General features: G+C 33.8%; 1 protein-coding gene across 2 annotated transcripts; it reads left to right on the top strand.

Annotated features, from left to right (window-relative positions):
• The first annotated feature begins 1,542 nt into the window (after window positions 1–1,542).
• LOC111401380 (casein kinase II subunit alpha-2-like) lies at window positions 1,543–22,995 on the top strand. Of its 2 annotated transcripts, XM_023029088.1 has the most exons (10): window positions 1,543–1,840; window positions 9,863–9,992; window positions 15,501–15,695; window positions 17,077–17,234; window positions 17,398–17,488; window positions 17,567–17,632; window positions 21,456–21,538; window positions 21,762–21,825; window positions 21,947–22,015; window positions 22,733–22,995. In XM_023029088.1, exons 1-10 carry the CDS (start codon window positions 1,755–1,757, stop codon window positions 22,790–22,792), a joined length of 1,002 nt encoding a protein of 333 aa, XP_022884856.1. In that variant the 5' UTR covers window positions 1,543–1,754; the 3' UTR covers window positions 22,793–22,995. The 2 variants fall into 2 exon arrangements, with proteins under 2 accessions (XP_022884856.1, XP_022884857.1); XM_023029089.1 differs by lacking the exon at window positions 15,501–15,695.
• The last annotated feature ends 1,933 nt before the right edge of the window (window positions 22,996–24,928 follow it).

Genomic DNA, 24,928 nt, shown 5'->3' with positions numbered 1-24,928 from the left:
AGTCGAGTTCGGCCCATCCCCACGAGCTCGTGACTCATTGGCCGAGCCCACAGACCCTCTCAACTTGTGCTCGGGCTCATCTAAATACAAACTTGAGTCATATGTTAGTCGACGAGCCGCTCAGTTCGATTGTCACCCCTAAGCCTAAGGATGTCAAATGGGTCGAGCGATTCATCGGCTCGGCTGCTCAACTCGTCAAAATCCGGCTCATGGGCAGCTCGGGCTCGTCAAATGATGAGCCCGAGCCCGAGCCCGAGCCCGAGCCCGAGCAGAGCAAGGACTCAATTCCACGAGTCGAGCCATTTTGACAAGCCCATGTAAAATATGATTTTTTTTAAAAAAAAGGTCTAAAATGTGCAAATTTATCAAAAAATTAAAAAATCACGAGCTCGTGTTCACGAGCCACAAGCCCGAGCCAAGCTCGTAGGTTAAAGCCGTCTCGACCCATTGTCATCCCTACCTAAGCCTTAGACATGCTAAAAGTAGGAAGATGAAACTCCAAAGTTCATTTTCGTTGACTTTAGTTATTAAAGTCAAATTCGAATAACGAGTAAAATTCATAGAAAGTAAAACACTTTATGGGCTCCATCGATCTTGCTTGCTTGTGAATGAAAATATTTAGTTAGTAGACATTAGTGTTAACCCTTATCAACTTATACATTGGATTTAAGGCCCGTTTGGTACCAATTTTTTTCAAAATGCATTTTTTTCTCTCTTCTTTTTAACCACACATTCTTTATTAAAATAATATTACACATAAATCAAAAACTTTTTATTTTTTATTTTTCAACCACACATTTCCTATCAATTTAGTATTCTAAAATACATTTTTACATAAAAATGACTCACAAACACCCCCCTTAACTTTAATCTCATCTATAGCGATCATAGTGGGTTAGGAAGCTTTATTGACTAACTTGAAATAAAATAAAATTGAAAATAACTTCAAATCATTCTTAACTTTATGGACCAAATAAATGTATAATTAGTCCATGTTTGAACTTGGAGCTAATTACAATATTTGAACGTTGGGCTTAAAGTGAGATGCCAGTCAATGGTTGGCAGTGCTAGTTATGCCAAACAAGGCTTAACTTGGTTTGGTTTAGTTACACATTAAATTTTAGGAAATATTATTTGTACATCTCGTGATGTACACGATGGGTTAAACCCGCCTACGGATATTTTATTCTATATGGGCCTCCCTCTATGTAGGGGTGTAATGCTCTGTGCACTCTTAAAATTTTTAGTACATTTTGATAAAGTTGACCAAATGTACCATGAAAGGTAATAAAAATTGGATGATTTAAGTGAAATTAAAATTAATTTATGAATTACATTTCACCTCAATTTGATGGGAATTAAAATTATATTTTTAGTAGATTTTGATAAAAGTTTTTGAAATATGTGGTTGAAAATTTGTGGAATCCATGAAATATGTGATTAATATTGATTGTTTGAGTTTGACTTAAATTAAAATCTAATTTAAATGAGTACCAAACAAAGCCTTCAATTTTTATTTATTATTTAATTTTTTAAATCTAACATGATCATATACAAATTGCAGGCAGACGAAATCTCCACTCAAATGAAATCTTTGAAAAATCTCCTCCAACGTAAACGGCTGAAAGACAGTTCATCTTTGCACTGAAGCTTGAAAAATCACTTTTGCTTCGAGTTGAACGGTTAATTTTTGAAAAAAAATTGAAGGAATTACAAGCTAGGGTAGTCTCCTGTGTACAAAGAAAGGGCAGCTTATGTCGCAGGCTCGAGTTTACACTGACATCAACGTTCAGCGCCCTAGTGATTACTGGGATTACGAGTCTCTCACCGTTCAATGGGGGTAAAAATATATCCAAAGACCCAATTATTTTCTTGCCTGATTTCCTCAGCGTGTTTATTTGATTTTTTTGGCATTTGTTATTAGCTTGCTAAATGTGTTATATTCTTTTATTTTTCTGGTGTCTGTGTTATTAGGTTTATTAGTTTGAATGTATTGATTATAACTAAGTTCTAATTTTTTTCAGAATTTCTATCATTATTATTTCTGCTGCGGCTTGAATGGGATTATTGTTCTGGAGACTAAATTCTTATTTTGTGTGCGTGCGTGCGTGTGTGTGTATGCGTGCGTTATAGTTAAATGCATTCATTTCTATGAATATCTAATGGGATTATGATTTTCCATCTTGTACACAGAAACCTAAATTTATTTGTAGAATTCAATGTTTGTTTAAACTTAGACTGTAAACTGAACTAGGCCACTTGAGTTTGGGTAACTCTTGTGTCATCCAAGACTTTAAAGGTCAGCTTGTGAGTATCCTGGCTCATGCTTAATTAAGTAGCATCTAGATATTATTATTTTGTAAATTATAAGGTGTTTAAGCTCCACAGCACTCAGCTCTGCCAATCTTGTGTGAGATCGGCTTGGAAGTTAAACAAGACAAACTCTAACTTTACTTGGCGTCCACTTGACATACTACGTTGAGCTATAGTAATCCCAAATTTGGTTTAGTTTGGCTCAGATCAACCCTTATAACCTGAATTGAGAGTATTATTCATATTTTAGATTTATGTAGTTATCTCAAGGCTTTCATTAGTTCAAGACCCTTTCTAGTTATTTTGTCAGCAACCAGGATCAACATAAATCAAATAAACATAAAAAACATTCTAGTTTATTTTTATTTTATAGGCTGCCTTATTTCATCAACTCATGATCTTCAATTCCCCATTTGAAATGCCTTGGGAGAGTAGTTCTCATACCTTCTAATTCCCCGTTTCTCTATATATATGACGCATGTGACAACGAACAATTGAAGATTAAGAAAAGAAAGGGGTGCAAAGAAGAGAAAAATTGAGGACAAAAGAAGATATCAGTTTATTCATGTATTCAACGGTTGAATATTATAGAGCAACTACTCTAAAATTAAAAGAACTCTAATAAACTAAAACATTATTGAAATACTTAGAATAATCTAGTCAAATCAAATCTAAGGAGATATATTTAGATAAAACTCTATTTTAAAATTATGTTCTAATTCTAACTCCAGCTTTATCCTTATCTCTATCTCCTTCATTTATCTCCATCATTTTTTCCTAACCAAGAGTGCTTGACGCTGGGTAGAATAGCTATTATCCTGCAGTATCTTGCAGGCTAGCTGCAACAGATGATTTTCAAGAAAGAATACGAGTGAAAATATCAAAGGACAGATGGAATTCTTTGAAATTCAATTCAACTTTTATTAAATTCAGAATGAATGAAAAATAACCCACAAGCCGGGTTAAATAGCTGAGAAAATACGAAATTGTGGAAATTTTGCCAAAAATAGCAAAATCCCGAAAATCGCACCAAAATAAAATACGGAATAAAAGAAGTAACTTGCCAAAAATTTGGCTCAAATCGGATTCATAATCAACTAGAAAAAGGCAAACGAAACATTATCATAATGGAAAAAAATAACTAAAAATTGAAATTCGAAGGGGAAAATAGCGGATTTTGGCCTAGAAATTGATGCCCACCGAGCATAGCTGGGTGACCATGACGTGCGCGTCGAAAAAAGCTTTTCAGATTGGGGTCATAATGGCGATTTCGATAACCATAACCAAAGTTATGATCAATTACCAAAAAAGGGTCAAAATTACCCCAATTAAGGAAAGTGTTGCAATCACTGGCGGATCCAGCACTTGGCGAGCCCCCACGACCGCGCGTGCTGATCCGTCGGGAGCCCTTTTTTTTGTTTGAGAATAGATAAAGGTTTAGAATATATTTCTGGTAATTCGTTGTTATTCTGTCCATTCCTCCTGGTCGAGTTGGTTACCGCTTGGATAGTTATTTTGGGAGTCCCGGGTTCGAATCTTTTGCCACTCAATTTATTGTATAACATATTTAGCTATACAATTTTACCAAAAATTCTTGTAATAAGGATTGCACCAGAAAATATTCGAACCTTGGGCTACTTTTAGAAATGTTGAATGCTGGACCACTATGGCAACTGCCACGTTGTGCTATTAAATTTAACAAAACAATATATGTAAGATTTTAGGGATTTTGATGCAATTGGAAAAAATTGAAGCCGTTCTTATCCTTTGAATTATGCAAAGCAACAATGTCATTTGGTGAGTACGATTTATTCATATAATAGAATTATATATGTTCAACTTCAGCAAAATAATTATTTTACTTAAAATTTTAGCTTTGTTTGATTCCCATTTATTTCATAATACATTTTTCTTGCTCTTATTTTCGATCAAACATTCGCTAATAAAATAATATTGCACACAAATTCAATTTTTTTTATTTTTAACTACACATTTTCCATTAAATCACTATTCCAAAATGTATTTCTTGCAAAAAAAAAAAAAGGACATCAAACGAGCTCTTAATATTTTATGGCGGTCGACGATCCACAGTCAACGACCGCCCGTGCTGACTCAACATCCTGGATTCGCCACTGGTTGCAATCACCTTCCATCTTTGTGCGGACCCGCCGTCTCATGGTATTTCAATGCCATCAACGTGCTATCTAACATCTCGGCCTCACTTGATTCGGAACCTCCAACATTAGTGCTCGACTTTGATAAGGTGGACTGGAACTTCATAGTCCAATGAAGTCTATCTTTTGTCTTGACCAAGTGTCGGTATTGTACCCTTGACAACATGTTGCCGAATTTTTCCAAAGGGGAGCGATCCTTCTTATGAACTAAATATAAAAAAGGATCACTTTATGATAACTGAAGCTGTAAATCATTCCCAAAAGTATATTCCAACCAAAGGAATGATCTCACCTTTTAACCAAGTACCAATAGCAAACTCCAAAAAGTAAAATCTCGTGCCGTTCATTTTAAAACGTTCAAATAGTTATGCATAATTATGAACACAAGGGACTAGTATTGTAGATCGGCCTGCAAAAACATGATTGTAGCATCGGAGGCTCGAACGTATCTCGATAAGTAAATAATTCTACTATATTGAAAATATAATTTTCATTCAAGTGTGATGATCCAAAATCATTTTTTCACATGCTTAGAAAATCGGACCAAAGAGACACGCAATAAAGCATAATAATTACCATTAGTGTCTCCTAATTTATATTGTACTTCTAAAGTAAGTTAAAACATTTCATGATCGAATATAAATTGTCTTTTGATCCTCGGATGAAATTTAGGAATATTGACAACACAAGGATGAGCAACACCATACGCTTGAAAGTAGTAGGCAACAACTTAATATTTATAGAAAAAGTACGCAATCGAACAATGGTCTTGGAAAATAACGTGGAAACTTGTGGAGCATCAAGCAGCTGAGATAACACCACCACAAATTCAATGTTAAAGTCATAAAAAATAGTAGGCGATATCAATTTTGGCACGAGGTCGAGGACACATGAAATATTTGACTTCTGTGGCAATGCTATAGGTAATTTTCCAACTATACGAGTGTCAAAGTGTGTCGACTACATGTGTGATCAAGATAGGTAACACAATACACTGTTCAAAACTTTAATCCTCTATGCAAAGGGGGAAACTATTGTACTACAATCATCTAAAGAAACCCTAAAGATTTTATAGATTAAGACAAATAAGGTATGATGTTGTTAGCTCACTTCTCGAAATCTTTCCATCACGTTCGTTGCAATAGAACAAACCTCCTTTTCTTTTTTTTTTCACACTATCCAAAGAAGGGTAATCAAGTCCAAAGAGATATTGTCAAATTCTTCCAATATAAGGGTCATAATTGTCTCTATGGATGTGAATATATTCCCTAGATAAGTTTCCTTTATTGTTAAAAGAAAATATTGGAACACGTCAATCATCTTATGTTTACAATCTATATCCAATATGGTGATACAATACCTTACATGAGCCATAATATCAATTATCCTAACTCCCTTAGCATACAAGTTGGTGGATTTGTTAGTGAGAGGTGCAAATGATGATATAATCAATGGAAAGATATCCTGCATTGTCTCATCACTATAATGGGGTATCCATTTAGATTTGATTATATTAGTTTAAGTATTTCGATCGTGTTTTAGTTTATTAGAAGTTCTTTTATTTTTGATTAGTTGCTCTATAAAGAGAGGACTTATTCTTTGTAATATTCAATTCTTAAATATATGAATACATTGATATCTTATTTTCCCCTCAATTCTTTTCTTCATTGCCCTCCTTCATTTTCTTGTTTTCGAATGAAAACTAACAACAAATAAGGAAAACAGCGAACAAATTGTGTTTTTTCTTCTGCTGCCTCATTTTTTTGGAACTATGAAAACTGGAAAAACTGCTGCTGCTGACCCTGGATTTGTGCATGGTTTGGGAGTATGTGTGTATTTGGATGGGAACGGCAGTTTGTTTAAGTTTTGTAGATTTCTGGATTTGAGTCAAAGGAAAAAGAAAACTTGCTCTGGTACCAAATTGACGTAGGAATGTATATCTTTCAATGAATAAGTGAGGATGAAGAAAGGAAAGGAGTGCAAAGAAGAGAAGAATTGAGGGTAAAAGGTTATCAATTTATTCACTTATTCAATGGTTGAATATTACAATGAAATATGCTGTCTTTTTATTGAACAACCTATCTAAAATAAAAAGAACTAATAAACTAAAACATTATCTTAATACTTGAACTAATCTAATCAAATCTAAATAAAACTCTACTTTAAACTGAAATGATGATGCTTGCATAGTATATTTTTAAAAAGACACTTTATTATTGTAAACATGATCAATTTCTTTCCTAAGCCTAGAAGTTATTTCTTTCCTAAGGTAGTCATCATTTAACTTGGTGTTGTTACTCCTTCTGAGTAAAATCATTGTTTGAGTTTTTGCTCCCTAAGTAGCTTAAAAAGAATTAAAATCATGTTCCTTTAATTCTTTCCAGAGGTTCCCAACCTATGGGATTTCTGCTTTCGGAGTACTCGACCGTTATTTTTTGGTATATGAACCATCAATGTTTGTAGCATGTGGGTTTCCAATGGACAATTTCTGTCCATTTGACAAAGTCAAAGCAGAATTAAAAGGTTAATTATACCTTATTTTTAATTAAATAAGAAAAACAAATAGAAAAATGAGAAAACTACTTCACTTCCACCCTGAAATTTCATCGGAGGCAGGTTGGAGGAAATGGGGGGAGATTGGGTGGGTAGGAAGGGGAGATAGGAACTAATGGGACAATGGTGAGAGTGGGGAAGGCAGAATGACATGAAAGAGGGGGGGGGGGATGCAGAATGGTTTGGGTGTTGTAGACAGCGGTGCGGGGGTGTAAATGGAGTTGCACATGGTGGGAGGGATTGCAGGAAGTTTTTAACAGCTTGTTGGAGGATGATTTTGCTATGTATTTCCTTTTCTTTGCCTTTCTTTTTGCTATTTATTTTCTTTTATATTTGTTTTAATTAAAAATATCAGTCTATTAGTCTTTGGTTGGGTGTCTCCATCTTATTTTCCCATTCTTAATCAAATAATGATTTCGTAAAGGATTTTATGCTTTTCATTGTTATGTACCACATCCTTTATTCATGTATTTAATTCATAATTGAAAAGCTGCTATCTAGGTTCCACCTTCCAGGTTTGAAGTAATTACTGTAATAAACGCTCACACCTATTGTGTTACCTCTAAACAATTTTTTCTTCGCTCTAAAGTCATGGTATCAATGAAAGTGTTGTTGAATATATGATATATTTATCCTAGAAAGATGAGATCTTACACAAACCTTACTCGTACATTTGTCGGAAACTTTGATTGTTAGCCGGCTATAAATTTTCTACTTTGTTGCTATCTGGTTGCTCGATATGAAACTCGAGAGATCTAGGAGAGCGAAAATGTGAACAATTAAAATAATTTAACCAATTACGCGTTCAAATCCAGCAATATTACCTTGACTTAGCCTTATAATTAAACTTAACTACTCTATTGTGGCCTTGGTAGCCCAGAAGAATCTTAGCTTGTTTGAATCTGATTCGTACCTCCAACCACTAAGCCTTTCTGAATATTCTGCTAAGCCTGTTTGCACAAGTGTGTTGACAATTTTCCTTGACAAATAACTCGGATTTGGTTGGATTCAATATACACCCAGGGGTCTCACTGTGCAAAAGAAAGAGGGGGCAACTCTTTGCACTAGGTAGGGAGGTCATGCCCTTGTGTTCATTATATACCCATGCACAGTCCCAAGACCCCTTTCCTCTTTGTCCCTGTTTCATTCTGTCTCATGCTTGGAAACCTACAATAGAAAAATTATACCAATATCGCCCTGAGTTAATTAGAGTTATTCAGGGGACCTAATAGACTTATAATTCAAGTTTCCATGGTCTGAGTTCAATCCTCGTAAACTCGTGGCGAACTGATTTCAATCTATTAATATTGAGTCACTCCCAAACTCTTGAATTATTAAAAAGCATAGGAACTCAGTAATATTTATTATTTGACTAAAAGACTGCAGAGGCTCAGATCTACATGCCAGTGTTCTATTGCCATCCAATTCTCATCATCGGACAGAATAAAATTACCGTTTTGTCCCACCATTTTTATTTTCTCCAAAGGCCACATGTTAAATTTTTTTCTCTAATGTTATAATAGGTTTGTGATCTAATCACAACTACACTAATTCAATATACATTTTATTTAATTGAGAAGTGCTCAGATTTATTTGAATAGTGAAAATTATCCAAGGAATCGCTTGCCTCTTGCTAGAGAATGATGGATTCAATACTATGATTATATATTCTTGTCCAGTCATTTGATCTAAAAGTTAAAGATGATAGATGAGGTCAAATTTTAGATCATTTAAATATAATATTCAAATGCCTCCTCACGTATAGGTGAGATTTGTTTATTTTTTCATTAAAGCCTTGTCCACAATTTGAATAAATGGTGCCAGCGAATGTTGAACTCAGACGTTTACTTGTTTTGATTTATCACATTGAATCACTGCATCAAAAAATTTAAGTTGTTAGATAAGGTCAAATGCATATCATATAAATATTATCTTTAACTGTTTTTAATAATCTCTCTCATACTCTTAAATCCCGACTATTCAAGTGTTAATCTCATTATAATTTCAAGCTTTCATGCCTCAAATACAATGACAGATACGAGTTCATTACCCTCTCTAGATTAAGATAGGGTATATAATGTAGTAAAATTTAATTCATTCAACAGTTCTTAAGCTAATTAAGTTACACTAGTCCAGTGCTTGTCATATGCAGTAGTATCTCCAGAAGTCGCCACTTTGATGGTTAAGATAAAACATTCACTCCATTGCGAGTGGACAATAGTGTGACCTTACAGAATAAAGTGCCCAGCTTTATTCACTAGTCATGGACTAATATTTTAAGGTATGCATTGTATTTTATATAAATGATTTATATCCATAATTCTAACAATTAGAACAACCAGAGGGCTTTTATGATTTTTTCTCATTATGTAACCCCTATTTGACAACCATTAAAACAATACTCTTTTTTTCTCTATCTCATTTTCAACCACACATTCTAACAAAAAAAAAAATCTGCATTTAAACTCAAATCTTTTTCCTACCGTTTAACCGTACATTCTCCAAAAAATCACCAATCCAAAACTCATTTTCCCCAAAAAAACTCATTTTAATGGTTGTCAACAAGGGGCTTAATATGATATAGAAAAACTAATTAATAAATCTAATTTATTTATTGATCAAAAAATGTTCTAGTACATAACTTATGCTTTCAGGGCACTAATCCTTACACTGCTACAGTTATGCTAATTTATGAACATTTCATATTATTTTGGCTGTTGCAACTACATGTCTTTTAGCAGTGGATACCTTTCTTTTTTCCTAGATGTGCTTGATAAATGAGTTTTCAGTGTAATGGACTAATTTGTTTTCTGTGTATTCAGTGAACAAGATGACTATGAGGTTGTTCGGAAAGTTGGAAGGGGAAAATACAGTGAGGTCTTTGAAGGTATTAATATTGCAAACAATGAAAAATGCATCATCAAAATTCTTAAGCCAGTCAAAAAGAAAAAGGTAATTTTCTGAATTTCTGTGGCTCAACTGTAGAAACTAGAATGTAATATTCATGATTTTACTGTTTATATTTTAACATTGTTCCCTGGTCGGTAAATTGCATGAATATATCCATCACTTGATAAACCCATCTCTTATGAAAACCAAGTGGAAATAGTCATTTCCATGATCTTCTGCTACCAATAAAATTTGAGTATACATGAATTCTATTGTCTGCACTGACTATATTTACGTTTTCCTTGTTACATTACTATACATGGTTCAATTTTAATAGTTTTTGGGCCAGCAAAAGAAAAATCAAGCCTCGCTCCTAGGGGTGGCAAAAACCGAAACAACCCATGAAAACCGACCAACCCAAATTGAACCGACCGGTCGGGGTTGGTTTTTTTCTTAAAATTCTATTGGGTTGGGTTTTTTTAGAAGAAAATGGGTTGGGTTGGGTTACGGGTTGATCCATCAAAGCCAATAAAACCCACTCAACCCAACCTGCTACTTCAAAAATCGAAAAAAACAAATGTAAAAATTAAGAAGTTGAAACCTCATGGCCTTAGTTATGCCTTATCATTTTTCTCGTACTTCCTCTTTCTCTCTAGCTCTAAAGCTAAATGCTGGCCTTTCTCAATCTCTCTCGTTCAAGCCCGTCGATCGTCGCCAACTCTATTTGCATCTAGGCTTAACGTTAATCGTCGGCCTTTATTCCTTTTGGTACTCTTAACTTTAAATTTTAAATTGATTATTCATTTATGTTTTGCAAATGTAGGTTTTAGGCTAATTTTTTCCTTTAAGCGAGATGATAATTTGTATAATATATGCATTTTCCTTCATGCATGCTTTCAAATTTTTGTTCATGGTGGAAGCCTTATGTTATGATAAGTTTTTTATAAGCATATTTTTATGATTTTTAATGTCTAAACCGACCAAACCAACCTGACCTAATCGAAACTTGATTGGGTTGGGTTGAAACACATGAATGGGTTCAGCTGGTTTGATTTTAGATCAAATCGACCATGTTGGTTGGGTTTGGGTTGGGTAAAAAATCAAACAACCCAACCTCATGCCCATCCTACTTACTCCCGATAAATTTAAGGTCAGCTGCATGAGTTCTTTTTCACAACTACATTCGATCTATCGTTGTTCTACTGAAATTTTTTATCATCATGATGTTATATGAGGAAAGATTTTGTAGGGGTCGAAATTCAACTTGTACAGAGTTTTAGGTTTCATTTGTTGAATGTAGCCCATGCTACATGCCCTCTCTTGATGCTTTATGGAACTTGGAAAATCCTTTTGAGTAATTATATTGAAAGAAGAACTTGCAAGAATGTCAATGATACTTACCCAAAATTCTTATTGATGGGGATGTCGTACCGAACCGATTCAAATATTGAAGAATGAAATAAGAATTTTCTATATTTTTTCATTGGATTGTACATACATATTACACTCTATTTATAGTACAACAATAAAAATAAAAAAGGAAAAAAATAATCTTTTAATTTAGGACACAAGAAATTAGTTACAATCCGCCTAAGTTATGGGAAGATTTAATCAATTGCATATCAATCATGATCAATCATAATCAATCATCACCGATCATATATCAATCATAATTAATCACTAGTTTCTATACTCCCATTAAGTTGGATCGTAGATGTTGATCATAGCCAACTTGCAGACGAAATCATCAAAATTGTGCCTTGGTAATCCTTTGTGAAAATGTCCTCAGTTTGTTCTTTTGTAGGAACGTAGATCATACAAATAACTCCATCATCCATCTTTTCTTTGATGAAATGTTTATCTACTTCTACATTCTTAGTTCGGTCATGTTAAACGGGATTGAGAGAAATTCACAACAAAGCTTGCTCGATAATCTTGTTGCGGTATGTAGTTCTTCTAAAAGTTTTTTTTAACCACAATCCTTTACATATCTCTTGTGCAACATCTGTGAACTCAGTCTCAGCACTGCTACTGGCTACTATATTTTGTTTTTTACTTCTCCAAGTGACTAGGTTTTCTTACACAAAAGTGCATTATCCAGTAATAGACCTTCTATCCTTAGCTGAACTTGCCCAATCAGCATGTGTAAAGATCTCCACTTCCCTTCTTTCACATCTCTTGAAAAATAGACCTTTACTTGGAGTCTCCTTAAGATACCTTAGTATCTTGTACACAGTTTCTAGGTGAGCTTCTTTTGGCGAGTGCATATGCTTGCTTTCCACAGTTACCGCAAAGTGATATCAAGTCTAGTGTATGACAATTAGATTAGTTTTCCAACATGCCTCTGATACCTTTCATTTTCAACTGATTTTCTTGCATCTTCCATCCTTCTTCCGACTTCAATGGGTGTGTCACTCGACTCACAGCCGAGCACGCTCGTTTTAGTTAAGAGGTCAAGGACATATTTTCGCTGAGAGACACTGATCCCTTTCTTCGATCTAGCCACTCCATTCCCAAAAAGTTCCACACTTGTTCCATATCCTTAAATTCAAAATTCAACGGTTAAGACCTTCTTCAATCTTTCCATCTCCTTGATATTATCTCCAGTTAGGATGATGTTGTCCACATGTACAATAAAAATTATATTCTTCCCATTTTTCTGCTAGTAGAACATAGTGTAATTTGGTTGTCCCTGACAATAAACAAGATGAGCCTTATACCTTTCTACCGTCCCATCAACTATGTACTTCATAGTAAACACCTATTTGCAACCCACTGTTCTCTTCCCATGTGGTAAATTCATCACCTCCTAAGTTTCATTTTTTTCAACGCCCTCATTTCCTCCATTATAGCTTCTCTCTACTCAAGAATCTTCAATGCCTCCTGGATATTCTTAGGAATTTTCACACTATCAAGTTAAGAAGTAAGAGCACGATACTCTGTGGACAATGCATTATAGGATACATATTTTGAAATCAGATGGAGAGTACATGAACGAGGTTGTTTTCTGAGTGCAATAGATAAATCAATATCATCAGATTTAGGAGTATTAGAGAGGTTCTATTACTTGATCTGACCAAGGGAAAGACTCTTGGTTGTGTGGAGTTGCCACCGACTCAGACACAATCAGTACCTCAGGTGTGAGATTTTCATTAGGCTTTGACTTTGGCTTTCGTGAGTAAACCAGTACCTCTTTATTTTGCTATTTTTCTACACATTCCTCTGAGTGTAAGCTTCTTTCTGTAACCGCTAAAGGAGTGGAGGATGATGATGGTGTGATACAATTAGTGTTTGGGGAAAAATCAAAGAAAAGAGGGTCACCGGTCGAGTGATTTGAGATCTAAGATTCAATTAAATTCTCTCCCTGAATCGAGGACTTCGGGTAGAAAGGAGTGGTTTCAAAGAATGTTGCATCTAGATAACAAAGGTGCAATGTGATATGGGATCATAGCACTTGTAACCTTTTTGAGTAGGTGAATAATAATAAAAAAAACACATTTTATGGCTCAAGGTTCTAGTTTAGTTTGCTAGTGTGTATGGACATGTACAAATGCTGGACAGCCAAAGATTTTAATTGGAAGAGTGGAACTAAGTTGAGAGTAAGGAAAGACATCTTGAGATTTTTGAAGAGGGGTGATAAATGAAAGGACTTGACTAGGCATTCTGTTTATGAGATAGGTTGCAATCAAGATAGCATAGTCTCAAAAAAAATTTGGCATGTTAGTAGTGAACATTAGGGCACGAGCTACATCAAGGATGTATCTATTTTTTCGTTCGGCAATCTCATTTTGTTGAGGGTGTTGACACATGAACTCTGGTGGATGATGCCATGTTCATGAAGATAAAGACTCAAACACTAATTGAAATATTCAGTATCATTGTCGGAACATAAAATTTGTATTTTGGTGTTGAATTGCGTTTGAATCATAGAGTGAAAATTGATAAAACATAACGAACTTCGGTTTTATCTTTCAGTAAATAGACTTAACAAAGTTTTGTATGATCATCTATGAATGTGATATCCATTTTTGTGCATGTTCAACTAGGAATATGAGAAGGACCCCAAACATTATTGTGAATCATAGTGAATGGCTTAGTGGGTTTGTATGTAGACTTTGGAAATGAACTACGATGATGCTTTGCAAGTTCATGCACTTCACATTGAATATCAAGAGACAATTTATTGGAACAAAGAGTAGGAAATAAATGTCGCAAATACTGAAAATTAGGATGACCCATCCTAGAATGCCTTAACAGGAGTCTACTATTCTTAGAGGGAAAAAACAGAATCACATGTAGCATTTTGACACTGGTTACTCACTTTAGCCTGTTCAAAGTAGTAGAGTCCTTCACACTCTTTGCACTGTCAATCATCGTTCAGGATGACAGGTCTTAAAAGACACAATGAGAGGAAAGAAATTTAGTAAAGCAGTTAGAGTGTTTAGTTTGCTGACTTATAGACAACAAATTACCAGATAATTTTGGAACCTGGAAAACTGAGTTTAAAGTGATAGAATCGGAGATACAGATACGTCCTTTGCCTACAACAGGAGAAAGGGATCCATCTACAATTTTTACTTTCGTATTTCTCGCACATGGTGAATAAATTTTCTGTTAGATCCCTTATTTCCCTGGGATTGTAGTTCAATTGGTCAGAGCACCGTCTTGGACCATATCTAGAACTATTCTCAAGAGTTTGTGTAGCCATAAATCCTATTGTATTCATTGAATACGTTGAAAATAGATGATAAGATTCAGACATATGGTTAGATGCTTCCGAATCTATAATCCAGGGAGCATGAGTATGGGAGGTGGTTAAGGCTTTTAAGGGATTACTTGTATGGGCTAAGGAACCAGAAGGAATGTTTTTTGATGACTAACCAAAGGATTGAGGGGTAACAATCATCTCCGTGATCTTTTCTAATTGACCTGAATTTGGAGTGTTGCTGCCTAGAGTGGACTGAGTAGTTTTTTCTTACTGCTGTTTTTCGGTTTGACTCGCTCGAATTCCCAAAGTCACCGATTCCTATCTATTGACAAAAGCGTCCTCCATTGTTAGCTCAATTTAGGAGAAAACTAGCTCTGATACCATGAAGAATGAAATAAGAATTTTCTATATTTCTTCATTGGATTGTATAAACCTATTACACCCTATTTATAGTACAACAATAAAAATAAAAAGGGAAAAAATAATTTTCTAATTTAGGATACAAGAAATTAGCCTAACAATCCGCCTAAGTTATGGGAAGATTTAATCAATTATATATCAATCATGATTAATTATATATTAACCATGATCAATCATTTGTCAATCATCACCAATCATAATCAATTATACATCAATCATGATTAATCATAATTAATCACTAGATTCTGTACATATCATAAGCATCTTTTGGAAAAACTTGGTTTCTCTCTGACGTGTTTTGACACCTGCTCTGCCTTTGATGGCTTAATATTTTGGGTTGCTCTTTTCATTTGCATTTGTTGATTCATGTACTATTCCTTTGGTGGCTTAATATATTAAATTGCTACACATACTGATTTTCAGTATAATTTGAAACTGTGCAGATAAAGAGGGAGATAAAAATACTTCAGAATCTCTGTGGAGGTCCAAATATTGTGAAACTGCTTGATATTGTCAGGGATTCGGACTCAAAAACTCCTAGTTTAATTTTTGAATTTGTGAATAGTACAGATTTTAAAATCTTGTACCCAACTCTGACAGATTATGACATACGCTACTACATATACGAGCTTCTGAAGGTTTACTTTTATCTAATTTCTGTGTGTTTTCATGATGTGCACATGCATGTGTCAGTTTATGCAGCATTCATGTATGTGCATGCTTTTATTAGAATATAAAATTGAATTGATCTTGTATCGGACAAGCCTAGGACGCTGGGACTTAGATCTTGAGTACCAATATACTTAGATCCTGCATTTTCTTTTGGATTTCCAATATCAATTGAATGAATAAAATAACTATGTTACAGGCATATTTAATCTGGATCTATGTGATTGAATAAGCCTCTTGAAATTTGTGGAAACTGGATCCTACCAAATAAGGGTGGGAGCCAAACTTGATTTGAGAATATTTTACATTTCATAATTATTGTAGTATAGAATATGTATTTATTTCCTACTGTTTTTAGGAGATTAGAATTTTCCTTATTTACTACTTTCTGTATATTATAAATTGTATTCGTTCATTGTATCAAATAGTGAAAATTAACACAATTTGTTTTCCTACAAAATTAATATAATTACGTCTGGAAAATAAATGGAGCTAAGAACATTTATTTTGATCCCTCCTGCCCATCTTAAAGTTGTAATGGCACCTAGATCAATATAAATGTTAAGAGTAACATGTGACCTTGCCTTTAGCTTGTGGGTACATGCTTATGATGTCCAGTTTTACGCTATTACTTCACTACAATATATTATCTCCAATACATACGACCTTGAGGCTTGAACTTTTCTTGCCTTGAATCTCTGTGCAGGATGTTAATATATTCTTTTCTATATTTTTCGTGATATAAATTAACACAGGATAGTAGTATACTAATTTGAACAGAAACCGAGGTTGACCAGACAATCTGGGTTGGTAAACTTTGTCAATATCTTTAAGGCTCCTATGTTGAAACTTTAAGTACTTTAGTTTATAACTGCATTAAAATATTCTCTTTCATCAAAGTAGATTATATGCTAGAATTGACAAGATATATTTAGCTGTATGCTGATTGATCCATGAATTCAAGTTACTATTGGTTCACTTGTCAATACGGGAGTTTTGAGCGAGCTCATCTAAAAGCCAAAGTGGTTAGAAAGGGTTACATTTATTTATCTAAATTTGATCTTCAACACGCCCCTTGTGTGTACTCCAAGTTATATATTTTATTCAAATGCCTGTTACATGCTCAATTTCATAAGTGGATAGCTGCAATACTTGAACCCTAGACTGTGATCTGATACAATGTTGAACCACCCATCTAAAACTTAAGCTAGAGAGGGGATACATTTTTTTGTTTAATCTTAATCTTCAACATGGAATATTCTAGTTCATTCGTTCCTAGTTAGCGTCATATCATAGATGTTCCACTGATAATAGCATGCTTAATTTATCAATTACTTTTTGAATGTGCAGGCATTAGATTACTGTCATTCACAAGGGATAATGCATAGAGATGTCAAGCCTCATAATGTTATGATTGATCATGAACTACGAAAACTTAGGCTAATTGATTGGGGTTTGGCTGAATTCTATCATCCTGGTAAAGAATACAATGTCCGAGTGGCTTCAAGGTTTGTTTAATTGATTAGAACTAAATTTTCATCCATTTGTTTATTCTCTTCTCCTCGATGCCCATGCTAAACATTCCATCTGTTTTGATGATGATAAAGAGTTCAACTAAATTACGTTTTTGATTCTTAGTTGGCAACTTTCTCCATTTTAACAATTATTCAGGTACTTTAAGGGGCCTGAACTACTTGTGGACTTGCAAGACTATGATTATTCCTTAGACATGTGGAGCCTGGGCTGCATGTTTGCTGGAATGGTGAGAGCTGTTCTTGTAAGAAACTTGCATAGTTGAATGCTATAGCTGTACTAGTTCTCATTTTCCTTTAATCAGCAGATTTTCCGGAAGGAGCCATTTTTCTACGGCCATGACAACCATGATCAGCTTGTCAAAATTGCCAAGGTAATTTTGAATATAGCATATGACCATCCTAAATTGAGAACTGTATTCGACTGGCTGTAACTCGATGAAATAATGTGCTGATTGGTGTCTTAAAACATTTGAAGAGTAGTCATTTTTCAAAAGTTCTCTTGACCTGTTTTCTCCATAGGGCTTTGAGAACTATATTCAACTTTCAGTTGTGTAAATTGATGCAGAGCAGCTTCTAGAGAACTGCTTCAGCTACTCAAGATTTTAAAATAGCTTAATGAGTAGAACATTGTTAACATGGCCAATTAACAATTGTAAGATACTTTTAAAAGATTTACCAATCCAGGTTTTTGTGTGGTGTTAATCTAGGAGAATATACAAATGATGTAGCACTATGGTGCTCAATGAATGTCCTAGTAAACTATAAGTGATATAGAGTACATAGTTGCACATAAATTGGGAAGCAGAAGATGTGCTGTCTGGATTTATAGTACTTCTTTAATAAACTTACACCCATAGGCCATAACACCAAAGGTACCTTTAAAAATTTACTAGTAGTGACAATACAATAATCATAATTCAGTGGGTTATTCCAATATCGGATTGGATGGTTGAACTAACAACAATAACAATCCTCTTTCTTCTCCGAAACAGAATGGAGGAGTTCTTTCACTTCACTCCTAGTGAAATACTGAGTTTATTACGCTTGAATAATTCAATTAACAACCTATTGTATAGGCAATTACATTTACAAAAATAGATTTCCTCGGAAAGTGCAAAATACAAAATCTGTGAAAATAAACCATACAGAATGTATAAGAGGATTTTGATGTAATCAACTCATTGATATTTCAGAAAATGACGAGAAACTGCTCAAATTGTGTTTGTATAGACATTAAGGGCCTTGCATGGGAGTTTTGGAGTACCGGTTATGAGCCTTTTGAAAGTGCCGTTTTGGAGCGTTTATGAGCGGAACGATTTTGAGTGGTTTTAGTGACGGGTTTTTAAAACAGTCCAACCTATGCTTGGGAGTTTATTGCCCATCGGTTCTGAAAGTTTTTTAAAAGAATAAAAATGCATATATGTTCCTTAGTGAAATTTTTAGTTTATAATTTCTTGTATGAAATTTTTTGACTCTTAAGTTATATTTTACTTATAGGTTATTTCTTTCACATATAAGTTAGTATTTAACTTAATATTTACTTAAAATTGAAAGTTAGTATTTTTTACTTATAAGTAAACATTACAATCGTAAGTTAATTTTCTAATTTTAAATATTAAACATTACAATCGTAAGTTAATTTTCTAATTTTAAATATTTTTTACATGAGCAATTTTTTTTACTTATGAGTAACTTTAATATTTCATAAGTGAATTTTTCTATTATTAGTTGTATTTTTACTTTATAACAAATTTTTACATGAGTGGTTTTTTTAGTATAAATAATACTTTGCTTATAAGTAATTTTTTAATTATATTGTAATTTTTTGCTTATAAATACTTTTTAGTTAATATACTTTTATTTACAAGTTAATTTTGAAAAAAAATATGTTGGTTATAAATAATTGTTTTTCAAAAGGGAAAATTACAATAGAATATGAGAAATAGCCAAAATTTATTGATTTGGTGGGTTGAGAGAACCTATCAAAATTACTTAATCGATATTGGGTGGATTTTAAACTATACAAAATTGGTGCCAAAAAAACAAAAATTGCAAGCACCGATTTTTCCAACCTTTCATAAAAGCTGTTACGAAAAATCGTTCAAAATTAGTTTTTGTGGGGGGGATTCCCAAGCAGGCCCTAGAGTGAAGCTCGAATTCACAAATGATCTCAATGAATGCATAATTGTTTACTTCATTGACATGAAGGGTTTTCCTAAAGATTTTCTGCAATGCAAGCTTTGTTTAGAACAGAACAATTTATGTAGCAAAAACAATAAAGTAGCAGATTGAGACAATTTTGAAGGTTCATGTTCAAAGGCAATTAATTTCCAGATAATTTGAACATTAAGAAGCATGAGTAGTGAAATGCAAATATAACATCACTTTGGAGAAATTTCGAATAATTTGGGCTAAACATGTTCTCATTCATTTGTTAACATGTAGGACGTCGATAACCTTGGTTTGGTTGGACACTTTCCCATATTATATATTTTTAACTCAATATTATGATTAAATAATAAATAAGTACTAATATTTAATATATTTCAACCAGAAAAATTAATAATAAGATAAATGAATAATTATAAAGAATTTAAGCAAAGTGTCAGTGACGTTTTTGTAAATACTTTTTTTTTTTTTTTTAAAGATCACCTGTTGGCATATGTCAAACACACGTGTCCATGTCTATACATAATATGTTGCGGATGCCCATTATATGTTTTATACGTCCGTGTCTTCCTTAACTTGGGTAGTTTCATTATATTCCAGTACTTGAGCTCCTTTGCCTGGTACAAACATCTTTCTTGACAATTTGATCTCTATAATGAGTTTTGAGATGTTTAAACTTCGTTTAAGGAATCTAAAACTCCTCTTAGATAGAAAAAGAGACGTTCTTTCTTGTTGTCAAAGAACTCTTTAAGTAGGATTCACAATATGGATGCCTAAATGGTGGTGAATATGAATAAGAAAATGATATAATTGTATCCCACATCGTTCACGGAAGGCTTGCCATGTGGGTTCATAAGGACTTTGGACATCCTCCCCTTTTAAGTCGGTTTTAAGGGTAAATTCTATTCAAAGTGGTTGTTGCAATTTGTATCACACTTGGCACCTTCTTGAGGGCCCTTGTTGCAGACAAGGTGACCCAAGGAGGATTATTTCCAATAGAAGACTAATTTTGTGGAGTTAACAAGCTAGGAAAAATGGCTGCCGTGGATGTCAGTTTTGAGTAGAAGTGGAATGTTACAATTTAATTGTATCCCACACCGCAGGTGAAAGACTTGCATTGTGAGTTTATATGTACTTTGGACACCTCCCCTTACAAGCCGTAATAAAAGTGAGTTATACCCTAAGTGGTTACAGAAATTAATTGAGTTTTCCCTCTCTTTACATGTATCTTTGCCTCTTGCTTTGGAAGCTTTTGGAACTGTCTACACGTCCTTATCGCTAAACTAGATGAACCTTGGTTTGGTGAATCTATCTGGATGTGCGTGATATAGCATCTTCAATATCTGTTTGGGACCCCATATTTTTTATGGAAGAATATATCATTACTTACACTATTTATGATTGTTTTCTGTAAAATCTTGAAGTATGGAAGTTATTACCAATTCATAACTTGCAGAATGGGAAACTGGAAATATTAAGGACCAATAATGCTAAGCTAAAAAATTCAAGTTTCCAAATTCACTGATTTTATCATCTTGGAAAATCCACATTTATAAGGTATCTTGTAGACCCAATCCTGAGTGTTTTTGCAAACAATGTTATCTGGTCTACTTCATGCATGACAGAGCCTAATACTTCAATACAGCAATAGGATTTCAGATTGTGGATGGGATGGGCTTAAACTGCAAATTGGTTCTGTACTTTTCGAAAATCATGATTATAGGACTGAATTTTTCATTCACAAATTGCCTGAATTGCATAAATTTAAACTTCCTGTTGATAATTGGCATATCTTTGATTAAAATTTGTAGTCATTTATTTTATTATGAGCTCCAATGAATTAGGTTTTGGGTTCTTTCTGTACTAGTACTTGTTTTCACCACAGAAATCCGTAGAACTTTTTTTTGGGCGTATGGATTGCGTACCACAAACTGAATTTTCCAATATGTGGTTATTGTTTTTTTTTTTTTATTTTTTTTTATTTTTTAGGTAATACAGACTAGATGGTATGATTTGTGATTACAGGTGCTCGGTACAGATGAGTTGAACGCATATTTGAATAAATATCATCTTGAACTGGATCCTCAACTTGATGCTCTTGTTGGAAGGTATCTACTAGAATATGATTTGTCTCCATGCCCACTGCAGAACCTAGCTGGAAATACAATGAGATAAGAATGCAAAGAAAAGTTATCAAAAGAGACAGCTTGTAGAATTTGAGTCTCATCTCTCATTTACTTTTTCTTGATAACTGGAATTGATCTGCAAACATCCTAATTTGTCTCTATCTTGGGAAATAATAAGAAACTAACAATGCTGCTTCACTCCCAGGCACAGCAGGAAGCCCTGGTCTAGATTTATCAATTCAAATAATCAGCATCTCGTTTCCCCTGAGGTCATTCATTTATAGACCTATGGCTATTTTTTTTTCTTTTTTTCCCAAAAATTTTTCGTCCTTGGTCATCATGTACAACATCACTGTTGATTTATCCGATTTCTTCTAATGTCATGTGCAGGCCATTGATTTTCTTGATAAGCTTCTCCAGTATGATCATCAAGATAGGCTAACAGCTAAAGAAGCAATGGTAAATTTTTGTGTCTTAACTTTTTTCCATTTTCTTGCAGTTGGAGAATATGTGGAGTTTCCCATGCCTAAGCCTCACTTTGCTTCCAAGAAATATCTTTTCATTGGTCTTGATTTCTGACAGCCTTTCCATATCTTCCTAGATGATCAATCTAATAATGGAACGCATAATCAACAAGTTATTTTCAATTTTTCTATTTCAGCTGTTTCTCATCAAGAATGTGCAATATATAGCTTTCGATTGCATGCTTTGCGTAGTTTTCCATTTTGTTGCATCGATAATTCACTCCCGTCTGTCATTTTATCCGCATATTTTTTGAATAAATGAGGGTGATATTTCTCGTCCTTTCTTTATCACCTACTTCATTGGCAGAACCCTTTATCACAGCGGGTTTTAGCTCCAGAATTCAGGTGCCTGCAATCTCACAGTTCTTGTACTTGTATGCCTGCAATTGGTCTCTCTTTCTCTTGCCATCTTGGTTTTTTATTCAAATTTTTGAGTTGGGCTTTTCATTCTTGGATCAAAATGGAATTATACACTTGCATTGCACTAGGTTTTGGCATTACACTATTGAAGATCAAAAATTTTACAGACGACTGTTTAAAGTACTGTTAAGCTTCACTTCATCACATGTCTGCTGCTGCGGAATAAATTCACCTTTTTTAGCTATTATTTGGCTGAATAAAAATTTCTAAAGCACTCTTGATCTTATCCCAGGCTCATCCATACTTTATTCAAGTGAGGGCTGCTGAAAATAGTAGAATGCGGACTCAGTAGACTTGTACTCTTTTACATGTCTAAGTAACATAATGAAGTCTGGAATTTCCATGTTCTGAAGATGGTAGTTGCTAAACAGCTTTATGGGTTTACAATTATTTTTCTGTTAGCATTTACCTAACTCTGTCATCATTACAAAGATATCGTATTTTCTGTGCTCTTATGAATGAAATGCCAAATGTTACAGTTTGCAGATCCTCTGATGATTCGTCTTGGTTTGTGTTTTAGCAATCGCAGCATTATAGTTATTAATATAGTTACGAGTTATGTTTGTCCGATTTGGTATAGCTCATGTCGTGATTCAAGATTGAATGCAGATTTATCGTAGAAAAGCTCTACTGCCACTAAGCTGTTTGAACATGTAGGGCATGTAAGTAATGACAACACTAAACAAGATTAGGTAATCCAAATTATCGAACATACTTGCATACATATCTATAATATGTGTTCTAAAAAACGTAAAGCGTGACTAGAAGAGGAGGTTAAGTGATAAAAAAACCTTTTTTTTTTAATATTATTTTTAATTTTTAAACATTCCAAAAATTATTTAATAATTAAAAATAATACATATCAAACATCTAAGATTATAATTAAAAAAAATTATTTACTTAATAATTTCTACATTTAGTCAATTATAAAATTTCAACGGAAAAACTTGAAACTAAAAGTCGAATTAAATCTATAATATATTAAAATATCACAACAAGAAAATCAAATTTTGGACGATTTAAACCCCCTACAATTCCAATATTTCAATAATAATTTACTTTTGTTTTTCAATATATAATAAATACTACATAATTATTGTCGTTTATGAAATTTGTATTATTAATTTTCAATTAATTAACATTCATATTAATCTAAATTCAATGAATATTAACTTGATGAATTTTGAATTATATGAATTTAGAGCTATTATATCTATAATTTATAATATATTAAAGTATCACATCAATGGAGAATTATTTTTTAGATGATTTTAACCTCCCTACAATTTAATTATTTCAATAATACATTTTTACATAATTATAGATGGAATTATTCATATTCATGTATCTAGAAATTTAATTGGTGTTATTACAACAGCGGTTCCAAACCTTTTCAATTTTTACAGACTTTACCCTAACCTTCATTTTGTATCAGTGAAGGTTCCTAACTTTTCATAAATATGCAATTGAAGTCCAAATAGATAGAATTTATCCATTTGACTGTTAGTTGACTATAGAAGTCAAAACCAATTTGGACGAAATTAAAAAGGGTATAATAGTACTTTTCATTTTTATCATATTAAATAAGTAAAGAATTAAATTAAAAACCCCAAAAAATAAAAATAAATATATAACCCCGCTCTCCTCCACCCCATCTTTTTCCCTCTTCGCTCAAATCAAAATCCATTGGGGTCTTTCTTCTCCAACGACAGCTAATGGAAACAGCCGCCACCTCCACCTTCGGAAATATGCTACACCTCAAACACCATCCGCATTTTCTAACCCTAAAAGAAAATGGATAGTAGCAGCAAGCCCTAACAATTGGAGACAAAAATCTTCTAAAGAAATTGTATCATTCAGATCTGTGTTGGAATCTTCCCAAAGGAGGCCGAAACAAGAACGCCAAGCAATTAACATGGGTTCTCCTCTTGAAAGCCCACAAGGCAGGTTGCCTCACTTCCATTGCATCCACTTTCTTCTCCCTTACCCCGACAGTCAAGTCTCGATTTTACTCCTACATTAAAGTCTTCCTCTGGCTATCTTTACTCTTGCTTGATTTTGAAATGGCTTCATATTTCAAGGGGTCTTCAGTTACAGTACCTCTACACTTTGACGAGTCCTTTGGCTGTGAAGAGTGTGTTTGATTCCCTCTATTCTAATTGGGTTTTAATCAGGATGGGATATCTTGCTTTTTAAAAGAAAATGTACCGTTCGGATCTGGTGTTAAGATGAATATTTGGAAAAAAATTTTGCCATCAATTGTGATTGAAATTAGAAAATTGATTTCGAGGTTAGAATATGTTGTAATTTTTTGTGGTTGGTTTTGGTTTGATTATGATGGTGGCAGCTTATGGTAGGTCTCGTCGGAGAAAAGGCGACGGTGGCGATGGTTTCTGGTAGGCCCCATCGGAGAAGAAAGGATTGGGAT

Source organism: Olea europaea, chromosome 10 (genome assembly GCF_002742605.1).
Source record: "Olea europaea var. sylvestris chromosome 10, O_europaea_v1, whole genome shotgun sequence".
In the NCBI taxonomy this organism is placed as follows: domain Eukaryota; kingdom Viridiplantae; phylum Streptophyta; class Magnoliopsida; order Lamiales; family Oleaceae; genus Olea; species Olea europaea.
This window is presented reverse-complemented; position numbering and strand designations above follow the sequence as displayed.

Coding starts and splice junctions, on each gene's coding strand:
- LOC111401380 (XM_023029088.1), top strand. CDS start 1,755: ATGTCGCAGGCTCGAGTTTACACTGACATCAACGTTCAGCGCCCTAGT. Junction 9,993..15,500: donor AGCCAGTCAAAAAGAAAAAG/GTAATTTTCTGA, acceptor GAAACTGTGCAG/ATAAAGAGGGAGATAAAAAT. Junction 17,489..17,566: donor GCTGCATGTTTGCTGGAATG/GTGAGAGCTGTT, acceptor TTTAATCAGCAG/ATTTTCCGGAAGGAGCCATT.